The 18,449-nt window shown below is 38.6% G+C and overlaps 1 protein-coding gene across 3 annotated transcripts in view; it reads left to right on the top strand.

The window, feature by feature from the left end:
• MYO3B (myosin IIIB) overlaps nt 1–18,449 on the top strand; it is a 195,323-nt gene that overhangs the window by 1,007 nt on the left and 175,867 nt on the right. For all 3 annotated transcript variants that reach the window (XR_005701618.1, XM_040069363.1, XM_040069364.1), the window contains exons 2-3: nt 2,141–2,206; nt 2,403–2,439. Coding sequence is in view for 2 of the 3 variants with exons in the window: in XM_040069363.1 (XP_039925297.1) it covers nt 2,141–2,206; nt 2,403–2,439 (103 nt within the window). In the remaining variant the exon portion in view is untranslated. The remainder of the gene's footprint in view (nt 1–2,140; nt 2,207–2,402; nt 2,440–18,449) is intronic.

The raw sequence follows: 18,449 nt of genomic DNA on the forward strand, positions 1-18,449 counted from the left end.
ATGACTGACAGTGTAAGGCTGAGCTTTTTCATCTGAATGCTAAACAGCAGGGAAAAGCTCTGCTGAACACAGCTGAGAATTGGCCTGTGGTAATGGCATGTGGTGAGGGGGGAGGAAGTAAGACATTTTTCATTTGCTGCTGCTTCATTGTAAGGAACAAGTCAGTAGGTTCTTGTTGATTGGTCCTCTTTTTCTCCACCCCTCACCTGGTTTCTTCCTCAGACATGGCCTTTATCCTGCTGTGTGCAGAGGGAGTACTGATATTGCATGTAGAAAAAGGAGACATTTGCAGAGCTACATGTATGAAAACAATGGACTAAGCTAATTTTACTTTTTTTCTTATGAAATAGATGGAAATTCAGGACAATTAGTTCATCTCCTGAAATATGTTAGCATACTGACTGTGGAGAGAGGTACATTCAGTACACTGGGGGTGTGGAATATGTTCAGCCCACTTGAAATAATGGCATAATTATTGCTATCAGTCTCTTCAGGCAGCTGTTTTCCTAATATTCTGCATGGACATGGTGGGGGAGGGATTTGTTCTGCTTTGACCTTTCTCACTTTACACACACTTTCCACAGTTTACAAGAAAAATTCATCTCCTTCAGTCTCATGCTACTACTGCAGCAGAAATAACAGGGATTTGTTTGCCCCTCTGATTCACAGAGCAATGCTTGCAGTAACTCCTGAAGACTTCTGTAGTAAGCAAACTGAAACACTTGAAAAGGATATAATTTCTAGAGGGGTCAGTGTTCATGGCTGAAAGCTTCAACAATATATTAAGCTGGGCATTTTGGTGAAAAAAAAATTTGCTTGTATTTAATCTGAGTTGAATAACTACTCCCGTGTTTTGTGCAATGACTGAAAATAGTGTATTAAATAGCAAGGTCAAGTCTGTAAAACAGTAGTATCTCTGTTAGTAAACACATGCCTCCTGCCTTGTATGTACCTGGAACTAATACTAATCTCTGTAATTCAGGAGCTAATTGTCCATCTTCCTTTGTGTCTAAAGGTGGGAACCAGCCACTTTACTGTTGGCTGCCTGAGATTCAAACCTGGAGGGAGTTGAAATTAAGGTATAAGAAAGAAAGATGAATTCCAAGTAAGGGGAGGTGTTTAAGTAAGGAAGTTAAATCTCTTGGTCCCAGTTTACCAGAGGCACCACGCAGACAAAGACTTTCTTTTCTTGAGTGATGCTCCCCTCCAGGTTTCATATTCTGGTCCTATATTCTCATTGTTGTCAATGTCAATTTAAATGTCCAACTTCCATGTGGATATTCACATTTGAATACTTAAGATGAGTCCTGTGTCTCCTACCCTTAGAATTAGGAACCTAACATCTAGATGTAACACTATGAAGTGCCTGAACAGATAATGTAATTTTCTGCACACTATCCTAATCATTAGTGTCTGCTTCATGGCATTGAAAGTAATAGTAAGAATTCTGCAGAACAGAATTCTGGAGGAACTAGAAAATTCTGTCTTGAGAGGAGAAATTGGTGTCAATATCTCGTTTTATCTTGGCAAAGTTCCATATGTTGGTTGGTACTTTCTAGTTGCTATCAGCAGTATCCAAAGACACAAAGTTATGTAAGTAAGTTCTGTCCTTTGCCCAGATATCTGTAGCTTTCATTCCTGCTGTACTGTGCCATATTCAAAGTTAATTGGATGACCCAAATTTAAGCCTGAAATACAGTATGAACTTAGAGACTGTGTCAGTGCAGTTGTACGTTGCTTGAAAAGCACATCTACAATGTTTGGTACAAAGGGCTGGAGGCCAAAAGAGAGTGTTGGAAACACATTAGCAGTTAATGACTGAAAAGAGAGGTGAATATTGGAATGGGAATGTATACAACCACCATATAATAAAAATCAGATTTTTCCATTTTAGTCAAATTCTACATAGTGAGAGACTGGTATGACAGTTTAAGGGACTGTGTTCACCTTTCCCCTGCATTACAATAAAACACCATCCTACTTCTTTCTATATGCCCTTTAGTGTTCAAAATGATCAGCTGAGCTAAGTTTCCTTTACAAACTAAAACAGACTGTCAGCTTTGTATTTCTGTTTCATTCACCATGTGCTTTTGAGGCCTCCTCATGTTCTTGTTAATAATTCAGCCTTTGCCTATTCTAGGTTTATTGCTCAGAGCGACAGTACCTTTTGCTGAGTTGGGCATATGGCTGACAGAAGCTATGTCAGGTAAGGAATGCAACCTTTAGTTTTCCACCTATTCTCTTTTATGGTTAGCTTTGGAATAGAATTATAATGCAGACAGGTTCGTAACAACTGCTAGCTTGGGTAGCCTGTTACTTTGAAATATCTGGAAAAATGCCAAAGATCTCAAGTGTCTTGAAGACTGTCAAGCTTTTGCTTTTTCTGTTTCTTGTTGCAACAGATGAGAACACACCAAGTCCTGAAGTAAACTGGATTAGGTAAGAAAGTTTTTAAATGTCATCATCTGTGGCACCCTGAAGAAAAACTAAATGAGTTGTTCTGACTCACTTCCACAAAATAGACAAATCCTTATCTCATTCTGCTAACATGTCATAATTCTCTTAGAGATGTCAGCTGGTAGCTGGGGACTGTTCCTCTGCTTGGAGCTGTATTTATTAATATTTTCCCTTTTTTGTTCTTTCTCATATAATGAAATTAAGATATTGAGCTGGCAAAATAGCTAGTTCTTGATTTCATCTTAATGCCAACACTGTGAAAGTTATGGAGAACATATAATTAAATATAACTGTTGCTGACAGTTGTTGCTTTGCAGAGAGGCCTTTGTGCATTTCTGTAACAGCCCAGCTGTACTTGCTAGGTTGCACTAGAGGTGTGATTTCATTCGAGAACATTCCCTGAGGGTAGAACTGTCCTTGCGATTTTGGGCTTTTTCAGCCCCTTCTCTTTCTACTGCTGTTCGGAAACTACTTACTGGAGAGAGACTTCTGAACTGCGTGGTATGTGGCATGATGAAATACAAACCTCTGTGACTGGTAAAATTCTTAGGTATATTTTTTAGGTAACTGTTTAGTCTCACCTCTGAAAGAAAATTCAGTGCTTACCTGTTGGCTTCCTTCAGAAGAGTGATTGTTATAAACCGCACCTTAAAGGCTGTTAGTTTTGACTTACGGGTTTGTAGTGTTGACAGTTATGATGTGGGGCAGTGCCTAGAGTATTGGAAGGGGAATAAGCTTTTACAACCTTGATACAATAAGAAAGGATGGATTGTGAAGAGTGCAGCCTGTAGTGCTTTCATTATAACTCCTATCTGAAGAATTGACTCATGGTATACCTTTTCCTGCTTGGGTTCTTTGCCAAAGAAATAAAATGGTAGCTTTCTTTCTCATCAGGATTCATGGCCCGACCCTGTCAGTGTCAACCAATTGTGAAATGAAACCTGGAGATTTCATTATCAAAAATTTTAAAAAGCAAAATCAATTCACGGAAAATATTAATGCTATAGGTAACAATTTCCAGCTAAGGATTTGCACATTGTGTCAGCTCTTCTTTAAAAAGCTCCAAATTCTTGCATGGAATACTTGTGTATGTGCATAGTAACAAGAATATCTGTTTTTAAGTTGTTGTGATAATGGAGCTAATGACAAGACAGTTGGCACTGTCACGCTGAGGTGATCTTCACCCTTGCAAGACAAAATAGAGTTAGATTAGCACAATTTTTGCAGGGATAGGTAGTTATCCATGTGTATAAAAGATTTGACTCCTGTTAGCTGGCAGATGCATGTGTCCTTGACAAAGCTGTTTTGCAAGATAGTTATATCTCTAGAATGCACAGTGATTTGTAGTATATGCCACAGCTTCTTCTCCAAAATGCTTCTCCTCCACTATGTGGAGGATCTTGTGGAGTGCAGTGATGATACCTTTACTGGTAAGGCTGCCCTAAGCCCAAGGTGTATCAGATTGTCAAAGTACCAAGTAAATCTTCTACTCTGCCCTTGACACAGTTCTGTCTCTACGGTGAGGCAGTCCTGAACTTGTAGGTATGCGGTTGTGCCTTACTTTTGCTGCCTTCCCAGCCTTTTCCCTTTCTTACATTTGGACCCAGGTGTGCAGGTCTCAAATAGAGTTTTTAACTGCAGTCCTGCATCTCCTTGTTCCAGGTGTTCTGTTTTCTCCCTGTGGCTTTAAGGGGATACAAGTTTTTTGCGGTTTGTTAGGAGGACTATGTGTCACTAATAAGCTGCATGTTGTAAATGTTTTGGTAAAGACTTTATAATATCCTACAGTGGGGGAGGTATCTTGCAAAGGGGAGGTTCATGTATTTTACCATGGGCAGCTTAAGTACAGCTGTGCAGACACTAAATGGAAATTGGAGATTCACATGGAAATTATGTTGTATGATGTTGTATGTAAAAATAGGTACAAGAAGGTAGAGACATCCCTGGCACTTTTTTTTGTGGATAATAAAGGAAAATATAGAAATTTTTAAGGAACATTTTGTCCTGGCACTGAAATCTGAAACAACAGAAAATGCTGCTTAAAACAGTTTGGAAGAGTGCTGTCTCCATTCATTATGATTTCCTGGGTAGGTATAGAACTAGAATAGGGGTCCTGATCCCAAAGGGAATCTTGTCTTTATATTCAACTACTTATAGGGAAAAGAAGAATCCTATCTGTTGTTTTGTTTCCTAGATACTTCCCTGCACAAGCAGAATTTACTGAACTCTTCCAGGTGGAAAGTTTCCTGATTTCTAGTAGTGTTCTCTGCTACTTCTACTCTCAGCTTAGGCATTGTGCAAATGTGATAAGAGGGAAGTGGTTCATGGTAGCTCACTTTAAGAATAATTTGTTCTATTAGTCTTTGGTGAGCAACACTGTTGAGAGTTCTCATCTCTTCCATGGTCTTCCTTCTTCTACTATTCTCTGTTAGCCAGCCTAACATGAACAGAAGGGTAGAAATTAACTGTGGTTAATTTGAGCCTGAAAGACAGGACAAACATTTTCAGTATCCCTCTCCCTCTCTCTCCCTCTCCCTCCCTCCCTCTCCCTATCTTCTTATGCTTTGTAAGTATGTACAGAAAATATACAAAATTTTAACACAAAGAATTACTATGAACAAGAAAAAATGGAAATGGAGAAGAAGCTTAGTGTGGTACAGTGATTTTTCAGATAAAAGGTTGCCTGTAGGATTAAGGCATCCTGAAGGTCAGTCCTCTGAACATACCAGGGCTCTGGCTGATGTAAGAAGATTTTTTTTGTGCAAATTCTTAGCAGCTCACTGCAGATTTTTCAGAATCTGTCATCTCACTGAGGCAGTTGTTTTAAAAATCATTTTTAAAAGCTGTTATTCCATATAGGTGAGGTTTTTTATTCAGAAAAGGAGAAATTGTTGCGAAGTTCCCTGTCCTTTTTAATATCTTAAAAAATATTAAAGCCTGGGGGTATATGGACAGCAGAAGCTGTTCTCCCTCAGGGTTCTTCAAGTTTCTGATCTCTAAATATGTTACTGGACAGTCTGGATGTAACTAATATTCACTGACCTCTCTCTTCTGTGGGACGATCCTGTCACGTTTTAGTATGTCCATACAACTTATTGCTGAGCTGTTTAGTACATCATTCTGTTTGCTCTACAGAATTGGTATAAAATCTGTTCCAAAAGAAAAAAAATTAAAAGCCTTTTTTCTGATATTGAAAGAATGCAATATGGCCTTTGATAGCAATTTTCCTGCACATATGGGAAGTGATTTTAGTGCATAAAGCAGGAGGAGTTGTAAAACATGTAGAGTGGGATGGCCGTTTTCATGTCTCCTGGTATATTTTTTACACTGTATTTTAAAGCTACTGGAAGGATGAACTATAGATGCAATTAATTCCAATTCACTTGAAAGAAGAGGGCATGTTTGGAGCACATCTCGTTGTCTCCACTTGTTCTCTCAGCATTTCTGTCAGTAGTTACATGGATGATCTTTATAACTTGTGTTCAGCCTGTGAAATGGATATAAAGACCTGTCAACCTACCTCTTCCAATACATTTTTTTCTGCAGAAACAAACTTAACATAAATGTCATCTGTGGTATGAGCAACTGTAGCAGATGGAGCATTGAATTAATGGTTCTGAGAGGCAAGCCAGGAGAGATGATGACATAAATGCAGTAGATATAGTACATAATTCAAAAAACTTCCTGTGATTAAAAATTAATTCAAAGAAAAAGAGTGTATCTTCAGAGGTTAAGAGTATTTAAAAATCACTTTATCTTTTTTACTTCTGGAAAATGTTAAAAATCATTTACAACTATGTTAATGGTGAAAATTCCCCGTTAGTTAAATTAAAAGGATATTTTTCAGCTGTTGATCTTACATTGTTTTGGAATGAACTTTTTATATATGCCAAAAGGTAAGCAATTTCCTTATAAGCTATATCTAGTATAATGCCTCATGGTTTGTGCCAAGACACTGTCTTAGTGAAAAAATATTTTAAAACTAAACTGCTGCATTGAAAACTGTATATATTGTCATCAAACCAGGAGGAAGGACTGGTGTTAGAGTAAGTGACTTCAATTTAACAACTGCTAATATGTGGGAAAGTGATGTTAGTGTAACTCCCTTGCTGATGTTTGTTTCATAGCTCCAGGAGCAATTTATATGCTGGCAAAAGGTTTGGAGGCTCTGCAGAAGACAGCTAACAATAAAGTGAAGGAATATGTGGATGATTCAAGGAAGGCTAAGTTGCTTCTCACTAGTGATAGTTTGACCTCTTTACAGTTTCACAAGTGAAGGACTACTGTGACTGGCCTTAATAATAGATATTGTGATACAGAGAAACTAACTGATTGAATAGCTGGGCAAAAGGGGTAATATGGTGATTTCTGATGGCTTAAGGTTGCTTAGCTGAGAACTTTACCGAATTCAGCAGCACTCCCAAGAAAATGTGTTTGGTTTCATGCTCCCTCATAGCAACAAACTGGCTGCTGTGAAAAGAACACCTCTTGACCAATCTGCCAAAAGGCCTTTGGAACAGAAAATTCATCCACTGTCTGAGCTGAAAGGTGAGTGCTCTTTGTGACAGGCTGAAAAACTGGGGATGAAACATATACAAGGAACACCTGAGAATGCAATTTTGTGTACTTGTTAATTCAGATAAAGTGCTTTCCCTGTAAACAGTTGTAAAGAATCCACACCCCACTTCTCCCTTGTTAAATTAGGGTGATCTTTCCACATGTAAAAATTCTGTGTCCAGGGGCACATCTTTTGCAATCTGATTAGTTCCACAAGAACTGAAATGGAAAAAACAGCATTTTAACCCTCAAGGCTATGCTGTGGACAAGAAGGCTTCAATGCTGGCATTTCCTCAAGGTATGGTTCTTGATAAAGCTGTCTTAAAATTTTGTTGTATTTGCCTCCACATGCTGTAGTGTAGCTTTCATTCGTTATTTGATCTGATTTTTCTGATCTTAACAATGCATCTGGAGAGATGTGGAAAACATAGTGGTAGTGTGGAGTTTTAATGGTGAAAACTTCTGTAAATTTTGGGTGGTGTACTTATATAAACTTTATTTTTCTACCTGGAATATGGAGTCATCTTTCTAAGTAAGTTTTAAATATCTCTAGCACTGTGTTGTACAGGAAAAGGAAATTATTAGGAGTGGTTCAGGAGACATTCAGAATTAAATAAAGGAAAGATCTTTGCTAGTCCTTTACTGACAGAAGTGAGAAGGCTGTATTCCTCCCTATTAAAGTCTTGATGACAAATGAATATAAATATTTCATTAGGCAGAATACTTTGTTAGCGTTCAAACTTGGTCTTACTCTTGCAGGAATTCCAGAGACATACAAATCAGAATAATTTTATAATTTGTGGCAAAGACTAATTTTGTTAAATAATATGCACTGAATTGCCAGGATTCTACAGAGGCTGTTTATTTAATAGAAGAAAGAAAATTATTAAATTTGAAATTAGGTTTTGGGAGAGAGGATTTTTTAAAAGCTGTCCCTGAAATAACGTTCTACTTTACTATGGTTTTTTGTGTAAATAAATATTGGTCGTCTAAAAAAATTACTTAACTAAGAAGAGAATGTCCTTATGGCCTCAAATGCTTCCTTATTCTGTGTGAAAGAGGAAAAGAAAAAAGAAAAAAAATACAAAATGGAGTTTGCTTGCCTTAAAATACTTGCGTAACAAGTTCCACATTACATTTATTTTTATTTCAATGAATGTTTTCTATAGAAACAGCGTTAACATAAGAAATGTACAATAAACATTTGTTTGAGAGTCTGTGAGCCCTAACTGTTGTAACCAGGTGGTGGTGTAGCCTGTGCATTTTCATTTGTCTTACTTTTTAGAAGGTGAAAACAGTGATCATGAGAAAAATGTAAGTGGCTCATGTGTTAATCAGGCTCTTCGATCTCAGTGGTTTTCCGTCTTGATGCGTGCTCACGGATCTGTATGTCTGCAGGTCTCACTGCGCATCGGTTTGAAACACGTGCGAGCTTTTGCATGTTCTGAGGGGGGCTAGCAGCAAAAAGGCTCGAGTAAAGTACCAGCAGGCACTCTGCAGTGTGAGCTGGGCTCTCCCGGGAGGGCAGATGAGCCAGGAGCCGTGGGTGCCCGTGAGGCAGCAGGCCTGTGGCCACACTGCTCCTGGGGCTCCTATCAGGACAGCAGGTAGGCGTGAGGGCCGGCCCAGGGCTGGCAGCCTCCAGCTGCCAGTGCAGTGACAGCCAGGCCAGTCCCCAGGAATGAGGCAAGACTCAAAGTCTGTTGAGAAGATCAAGTCCATAGCTTAGTGCCAGCTCTGGCAGAGATGTGGCTGTAGGATAGTCTGGACAGGGACCAAGGGCGATAGCCTCTGGTTAAATGCATCTTCCAAGAGAAGTAAATGCCTTAACACTTCATGCTTTTGCAAAGTAGCTGGGCATTATTCTGGGTTCATTGTTGTAGGTGATAGGCAGTTTTACGTGGTGATCTTGCTTCAGTCAGAGCTCACATGCCTGTCTGCTGCAGGTTTGTTTTCTCCTAATGTTTTGGATCCTTGAACACCTTCATTACGTCGAAGTACAGCCCACTTAAGACTGGAGTCATTCTGGCATGGATGACTTCAGTTGCTGACACAATCTAATTGCCTTGTAAGGGATTAATTCTGGATATTGCAGTATTTTCCTTAGGTTCTCTGCCAGTGACCTCTTTAACTTTTAAACTTGCATGATTGTCTCTTCATCTTTTGACAATCACAATTTTAGTGTTTTCTTTGTACACGTAGTGAAACTCAAACCTGTAATGAATTTTGTTTTTATGTGGGATACTATATGGCTTCTGATTTTGTGACATTGCACTGCACTTCCTGCACTGTACTTCCTTTCTACATCTGAATTAGCAAACATATCAACTGCTTTAGAATCTGTCATCTAAAGATTTTTTTTCATCCCTTTTCACTGACAATCAGTAGTTGAAGGTACAGAATTAACTTGGTTTATATCTCCTTATTTTTTCTCCTCCCTTTTTTATTCCTGGAGTCTGGGAAGCCTGTGAATAATTTCTGAAATCACTTTAGATTTGAGGTCCTTGGAAGAGTTATTGTTCAGAGAACAAGTCCAGCAGAACGTAGCTTTCCCTAACTTGTCTCTATCAGATGGGTTGGTTTTTTCTTTTTAAAGCTAAGATAATGGATTTGTAGTTTCAAAATCATTATTGGTTTGTGGCTGACCTTTCTCGGTAGCAATGAGAAGAAAGCAGCATGCATCGTCTGTAACGTTGCTTCCTAATGTTTGCAGTGGTAGCTTTGCTACCAAACTCATCAGGGTAGTGTTTCCCACGTTCTGGACTGAGTTAGGCAAGGGATCTGTAGTATTACCTTGGAAATGTTTTGTTACAGCATCCTTCAAAAATAGGATTGCATGCTAAACCACTGACTTCAGCAACGTTCATTATTATCACATGCAGCTTCTATTAAAAGACTCATTTAACTGTGAGACGCATCTTGATCCCATTTATGTATCTGCTTAAAGAATGGTTGTGAAATTACAACGTAATAAATGTGTAAAAAGTAAATGTTACCATTTAGAGATGCTTTTTTTCCTGAGGTTTGGCCATTTTCCAGCTAATGTTATGCTTCACAATGGACTAATAGATTGTGAGAAGTTGAGCCAAATGTGAATAATCGAATGTGTTATGGGGTAGGTGAGACTTTTCACATGAGACTTAAAGCAATCAACTTCTCTGGAAGGTGGAAAGCAATTATTTGATGGACAGATTACTGCTTTCTTAAATAAATGACTCATAGTTTGTGTTTTAGAGGTGCAGACAAAGGTGAATTGCCCCAGAGATAGGGATGGATTATGAAGGGGATATGAGCTGAAAAAGAGCTGTGAGTTTATTAGATAGGACCTTTCAGGGCGGATCTGCATCTAAATGCAGAGGGGGTTTTTTTGTTTGTTTTTTGTGGTGTTTTGGTTTTTGTTTTTTTTTTTTTTCTATTCCCTTTTGACTTTACAAACCTTAGTAAACTGCATTGCCTTATTATGAATGCAGTAAATAAATTATTTTTCTAGCTGTTTATGTTGACCTGGTTTAGGTGCGAGGTGATATCAGTACAGCCAACTAATTTGAAGGAATTTGTGCCTTTTAGACTTGCAATCCATAGGTGGTACTGAACTACTTTCAGACAGCCAGCAACCCAAAATATTTCTTAGATGCTGTAGAGATAGTGGAGCTGCACAGGTCAATGTTCAAACGAATAACTCATTGTCTAAGAAGAGATATTTCCATTGCTGAAGAGGAATCTCTCTGGAATGCTAGTGAGAGGCCCAGGGATTGCAAAGGAGTATGATTAGAGGATGTTACCACACGCTTTACAAGTTGGGAGAGCAGAGGTAGAGAAAAGTGAGAATTTTTTTCTGGGGTACACACAAAAATATTCTTTCTTGGTATCTTGGCCCATTGCTGCCGTGCTTTCAGGAGCAGGTTTCTTCCACCTACTCTTGCTTCCCACATAGTGATTTGTTGCTGTTGGACATGAAAGAAAGATGAAAGACTCCAAATATTTCAGAAGGCAAAGAGTATAGAAGGCTTTATTGTCTAATTCTTACTACCTTTTATAAGGTGTTCCCATACAGACTTAACATGATCAGTGAATAGGAATGACACCTTTCTAATCCCATTGGTGAAACTAGAGAAACAGCAAAACACCACCTGGAGAAAGATTGTTTTGAGAAAGGATAGTTATTTTGCCAAGATTGTTTTGAGAAGAGGCTTTCTCGAGAACTTTTCCCTTGGGAAACAGCACTGCTAGTAGACAAATCTCTTCAGACTTAGAAATGTCAGGCTGACAGTGGTTGTCTTCACAAATGTAAAAATTGAGCATACTGGTCCCCAAGCTTCTGGTACAACATCCCATTTTAGAATTACTTCAGTTTTCATTAGTGAATTACCTGGACATATAAATATTTATGACTATCTCAGATGTCTATTACTACAGGAAATAAATAATGCATTATAGACAATTACCATTGTACAATTGATACCACAAGGATATAAATCAGCTATGGCAATTTCCAAAAACGCAGGACAGTATATTGTTTTTGCTGGAATACTCTGCAGTGAGTATCTTGTTGATGCAACCATTGTTTTTCTAAGATGGATAACAAACCTTCCATTATGTGAAGAGTAGTGATGGGAGAAAGTCATTTACAGAAATACGAGTGTAGTAAAAGTATATTGACAGCTGGAACAATTCAAAGAATCTATATACAATATGTAATTTCTGTTTGACATTGGGAAGGTTTTTGTGTAAATCTATCAAACTACAAGCATCATTCTGAATGTGGTTTTATTTTCCTTATTTGTTATGCTTCTGCTTCTGTAGATTGGTTGAAATAAACTTTGCACCTGCCAAAAGCTAGAGGAGAAGAGGATAGCAAAGAGGAAAAATTAAATTTTGTTGACTGAGTGGCATTAAATAAAGGATTGAATACTCAGTGTGACAAATCAATTATCAAACTTAAAGTGGAAGGTTGGACTTCAGTGGGAAGTTTTGGTCACAATAGTGTGTTTGAAGAGGAATGACTTAGCAAGGCAGGCCAGAGGACTAAAGGAAGGGGATTCTTATCAGCCTTTTTGAAGTCAAGTCAGCCTCTCTTTTCACAAAAAGCCAGCATGCTGCCGAGATCAGGAGGAGGGACTTAGAAAAGAAGAGCAAGTGTGTTTCAGAGTAAATGATGCAAGGTTGAAATAAGTGACTGGGGCCTCCTGGTTATAGTGAGAAGCTGAAAGAATTTGAGATATCAGGAAGCTGAGACTGAAGTCAAAACAAGATGTCTATTGGTTTTATTGTTTGTGCTGAATAAAGGGGTTTTCAGAAACCCTGTTAAGTCTGTGCATATATTTATTTCATGTCACACTTATCTTTAAAAATAGCCTTGCTGTGGAGCTGAGAGAGGGTTTCGAGGCATGGCAGAGCAAGCTGCCAGCATGCCTCTGTGGCTGAGGTAGCCTATAAAGTCATGTCTCTGACAAGAGAAGCCAAAATGCTTTGAGTTTCAAGGGACAATTACAGCAGACCGTGGGGCTGCTTCTGCACTCTTACCTGGCAACAGTTGATGAGACTTCTGAGAGGGCTGTTGCAGTGGGACCTTGCTGTAATGTGTAGAGAGTTGTAGCTTGTGTAGGAGTCCCCTTTCAATACAAGGTATTACTATTGAAAGGTACTAGTTTGTTTAATTTGTAAACAGAACCTGAAGCATATATAAAATATGATTTCTGCAGTGCAGGCGGTGAGTTCTAGTCAAGAGTATCTCTTGAGTTCTCTGAGCTCCTAGGACTGTATTTGAAATGAAGGCTCTATTTGTAATGCTATCTTGTAAGAGGAGCATCCTCATTACACCACGTCACTCACGCCACATAAAGATATCCTTCTTAATTGGATCATGTCAGTTTCTGTTTTGCTCATCATGCTTTTATGGCGCTTCAAACCTTGTTCTTTTAGCAGGCGCTCTCTGCTTAAACAGTAAGTTAGGCTATTTGCAAAGGGTATTCTTACTAAAGGGAAAATCACCCACTGTCATATGAAGTGATAGAAAATGGCCAAAGGTGAAATATTGTTTAAAATGTAACACAGTAGATCCTGTTTCATATTGTCTGCGCAATCTAATCTACTTTTAGTCTACTTTAACTGATGTCTCAGTTCAGTACTGCTTGTGGTGACATGCAACTGTTTTAGCTATTCTCTTTATCTGTTTTCTCAAATGGTATCACAAAATGTTTTTCTCTTTTGAGTTCTGAAATGCTACAGAATTGAACACAGGGCTGTTACATAAACATTTTATACATAAACAGTATGTATAAAAGAAAACTAAATAACTGCAAATGAACTGCTAAAGGCTGGTTATTCCAGGTTATATTCCAGTGTGTGATACAGCATTCTTACCTGTCATATTATCTCTTTGTAAATTAACTTCAGGCATTCTCTTAAGTTTCTTCCAGACCATCTGCAGCAGCCCAAGAGTTAATTTGGGAGATAGGCCAGTTTGGTACTTTATTCTGTGTTTAAATTCTATTCTGAAAGTTCGTGGGCAATTATGTTGTTGTTATTAAATTGTTTCTCTTCAAGATCACAGCTCTTGGAGGCATTAATCTCCTTCAAATCCTCTGAATCAGTAGGAATTGAAATTGATTAGTGCTTCTCAGTGTGAAATAGCTGACAGGAGCAAGCTCTGAGAATTTTTGCTTTTGTCGGTATTGGCGTCTCTTGTTTCTCCTGGGGTGCTTGTATCTTTTCACTTAATGGGATAGCTGAGTATTTTGGTGATGCGTTTTTGTATTAGTGGACGTGAGGCCTAAATGTCAATTGTGTATACTTGTGTGATAAAGATAAATCAGATCTTTCTTACTGATGCCCATATATCAGAAAGTGTAGGAAAGTGGACCAAGGTCTGAATTGCTCTACAAATTTATAAGGCCAGACATTGTACTGGATTAATATCTGAGAGCATTGGAATATTACAGCAATATTGTTTGCTGTTCCCAATGTAGAAATGCGTAACCCAAGAAGATAAGAAAAGGTCCACCAGTAGTTATATCAGTTTGTTAAAACATTATTCTTCTTGCTTTATATCAATATTAACAAGTGGTAAGATCTCTTTTGAATTCAGATAAGGGAAAAAAAAAAAAAAAAAAAGGTTGGTTTTGTTACTCCCTGTAGATTAAGGCATTGTTTAGTAACATACACAGGTGTGAGAGCTCTGAGCTGCTTCTGTGTTTATCACTATCTGTTCTTTTGTATCTGTACCCCCAAAATCCTAACTGATTTTCAAGCTCGTTGTGAGCAGCAGTGGATACTGGCATTGTCCAGCCAACTTTAGACAGCCACAGAATCACAGATTATACTGAGTTGGAAGGGATCCACGAGGATCATTGAGTTCAGCTCCTGTCCCTTCAGAGCACCATCTTCAAGAATTACACCATGTGCCCCAGAGCATTGTCCAAATGCTTCTTGAACTCTGTCAAGTTTGGTGCTGTGACCACTTCTGTGGTGAGCCTGACCCCCCTTTAGGTGAAGGACCTTTTCCTGATGTCCAGCTTAAACGTCCCCTGACACAACTTCAGGCCATTCCCTTGGGTCCTGTCGCTGGTCACCAGAGAGAAGAGATCAGAGCCTCCCCTCCTCTTCCTCTCAAAAGGAAGTTGTAGACATGTGATGAAGTCTTCCCTCAGTCTCTTCTTCTCCAAGCTGAACAGGCCAAGTGACCTCAGCTGCTCCTCATACAGCTCCCCTTCAAGGCCTTCACCATCTTCCTTGTGCTTCTTTGGACACTCTCTATATTTTAATACCTTACATTGTGGTGGCCAAAACCACACACAGGATGGAAGGTGAGGCCACAGCAGAGCAGAGCAGGACAATCCCTCCCTTGCCCAGCTGGCCATGCAGTGCCTGATGCCCCCCAGGACAGGCCACTGCAGACTCACATTCAGCTCACCAGTGAGAACCCCCAGGTCCCTCTCTGTGGCACTGCTCTCCAGCACCTCATTCCCCAGTCTGTCCATACATCCAGGATTGTCCAAACCCAGGTCCAGAACCTGGCATTTTCAATTGCTGAACTTCATATGGCTGGTGTTGCCCAGCCCTCTAATTAGTTGACATCTCTCTGCAGGGCTTCCCTGCCTTGGAGGGAAGTCAGCCGCTCTTCCCAGTTTTGTATCATCTGTGAACTTGCTCAGTATCCCAGTCTTGCCTCTTGTCTGGGAAGACATCCAGCCAATTTATTGGTGGTTTTGCCTTGGTCTTTATTATAGAATTCAACTTACGTGGCTATAGGCCCAGAAAGCATAACCCAAAGAATAAATTTATAATTTATTAAACTTAATTCTTTAGAGGCAGTTTTGATAACTGCTCCTTGAAAATAGCTGCTGAAGTAAGTTTAAAATACTGGATTCTATCTTGTATGCCTATTATTATTTTTGAAGCCTGTTAGAGGAGAGAAATTATGCAAATTGGTGTCACGCTAGGCTACTGCACACATGCTGGTAATGCATAACAACTAGCTCAGTGATGAAAATGCTTCATCTTAAGCAAGAAGTCAATGTCAGTGTGAAGGGAGATTCTTCGTATCATGATTAATAGTTTATTATTTTTCTTATGGATAAAAGAGAGTATCTCTTCTTATTAAAAATCTGCATTAGAATAAAGCTGCTGTGAAATAAATACTGGAGAATTATGGTAATGAATTATGATTGATTGCATTATATGATTAAGGTATATTGTGAAACAATAGGAAGATCCCTTCAAAATATTAAGTAGTTATTGGTCACTCTCTGTGAATGACAAAGTGGCTTTAATTCTTCAGCTCCTGCTTGTAAACGACTTGATAAATAGATCAAGCTCAGTATCAATTAGTGTCACAATGATCTTTAGCATTAATGAAGTGAAGCTGCTAGGATTGAACCAATTTATTTGTAACTCCATGACCACATTTTAAGCTAGCAGACACTACACACACTAGTGTTGTCAAATACTGGGTGTGAGAACCAGTACTTGCAGCGCACAGTTCTGTGCAGGACTGGCTGAAACAAGCTCTCCCTGAGAGGAAGCTATCTTGGTGCTGAAGAATTCTGAGACACTTAGCAGGACAGAAATCCAATATAAGATAAGCTGGTTTCAGAAAATAGGTCACTAATGTAAGGTTGCAGTTATTTTCTTCCAAAGTTTATCCTGCATCTGTCTTAGATTTCTTCCCTGTCCATACACAAAGCTGATCAAACTTTCTGATTAAGACTGCAGTGGAGAGCCTGATTTTGGTCTGTGGGTCGTCATTCTGTTGCAGACTTCATCCTTCCATTTTAGCACTAACATGTGCATTTTTGTTTCCCCTGTTAAATTGCTACCGAAGGAGGCAGAGAAAACCTTCTCAGGTATTGATTTTTCACTCGTGGGGAGTGCACCTGGTAGTCACCTGATTTGCCACCTACAGTTTATAACTGAATGGGCTCATGGGATTATCAGCTTTATTTTAGCACTGAGTTCACAGCCTGAGGTGGAACTTATGTGCCACTTGTTAGTAATTTGTAACTGCTTTAGTGTCTTTTGTTTGTTGGAATTCTATTTCATTAGCTAATATAAATAGCATTTCTGCAATAGAAATGTCCCTGATCAGAACTGAATGTTTGAGTTGTTCTTCTTAACAGGCCTTCAGATATTTGGATCTGCTCTCGGAAAATAATTTCTGCTTAATAATGTTCAATTAATTTAATAATCATACTAGCTGACTAGGTACGTGATTTTACAGTATTTGGTCCTTGGAGTTGAAGATATGGAACTGATTCATTAGCAGTCAAAGAAATGAAATGTATTGCATCTCTGTGCAAATGATCAGGGGTTTTATTTTCAGTGGTACTCAAAATTTCAATAGAAGTTTTTGTTGATTTCTGTTTTAGTAGCTAGATACTCTTTACCTCACTGGAAAAGATGACTCTCAAAAATACTTGGTTTATCATGTGCAAGAAATTATGTTTTGCAATAACTTGATCCTCAGCAAAGCATTTGGTCTTTCATCACTGAATACAATTTTCTGTGTTAATCCCAGTTTCTTAAATGTACCGTGCCTACCAGAAAGCCTTGGAAGTGTCATTTTCCATTGATAATACATTTTGCTAATTTGGTGAAAATAAAAGAAAAATATATTTTTTGCATACTGGCAAGAAGTGCAAGTTGCTACGCTAGTAATCTCTGTGAATTATGCAGTCTGCATATGCTTTGACCATTTTTTTGCTTAAATTTCAGTGTCAAAACTGGTGTTATGATATTTATGTTGAACCTGAGTAAAACAGTCTTGAGGTTTTGTGAGAAAGTCCTTTCTCACAGAAGATTGTATCCAGATTTGACTGAGAAATAGAAATCCCTGAAATAAAAAAGTTTCTACAGCTTTCATAAAAATCTTTGTCAGGCTAAAGGAATAGGTCCCCTCTGAGCAGTGGTATAGGTTGAATTTTGCTCTTCATAGATTCTGATTTGGTTGTTTTACCCATGTGCTAACAGTGCCAGCTACAGCCGATACTTTCTTTTGGAGATACCAGAGAAAAGAAAGAACAAAATTATTATGATGGTATCTTGGATAAAATATGCAGATTGATCAAATTCATTAGTTTAACTTTATGAAACAAGATGCTTTTCAGCTTTCTTAGTTTTGTGAATTACCTTTTACAAATATTTTCATTCTAGTTAGATTTCAACTGTTGTGCGTATTCAGTTAAAGAAATTCAGCTATGGAGAACAGAATAAAGCATAATCTATCTATAAAATCCTATGCAAATCAGCGGGATTGGATAATTCTAACAGAAAGAGATTTGATTGTTAATATAATACCATTGACATGGGTGAAAATTGGAAGAATCAAAGCACCAAGAAACTTTCTGAAGTATTAAGGAATATTCACAGGAAGAAAGATGGAGTGACTAGACTTTACCCTCCCCTTTAAGACCTTCCTACTCTGGAAAATCCTGGTGCTTGCTTGTTCTGTTCTTGATTCTGCAGTAGGTTGAGGGAGCATTTAATTTATCTTAAAGTGTATGACCCCATTCTGTGCATGTGAAGCAGATCTTTCAGACCCATTACTACACTGCTGGCAAGTACCATTCATCTAGAAAATGGCTTGAAGTGAAGCAAACTGGCATGATTGTTACATTCACAAGGAGATGACTTGGAGCCATGGGTCTGTAATAAGAAGGGAAGCAACTTCAGGATTAATTTCTGGGAAGCAGAAAAAAATCTGATTTTTATGGGAGATGCAGTTATGAAGGATCCAAGGTGCAACATTACTTGGACCCCATGAAAGATGGAAGTTCATCAAGAGTGTTGTGGCTCTTGGGCATCACAAGATGAGGTGCTAAATAGTTCTGGAGTAAAATAACTTTGTGACCCAGCAATGGATTCGGGAGTTCCTCCTGATCTGACACAGTCCTGCTGAAAACACTGAAAATGCACACCCAATTAGAACATTGCAGGGG

Source organism: Hirundo rustica, chromosome 7 (genome assembly GCF_015227805.2).
Source record: "Hirundo rustica isolate bHirRus1 chromosome 7, bHirRus1.pri.v3, whole genome shotgun sequence".
NCBI lineage: Eukaryota > Metazoa > Chordata > Aves > Passeriformes > Hirundinidae > Hirundo > Hirundo rustica.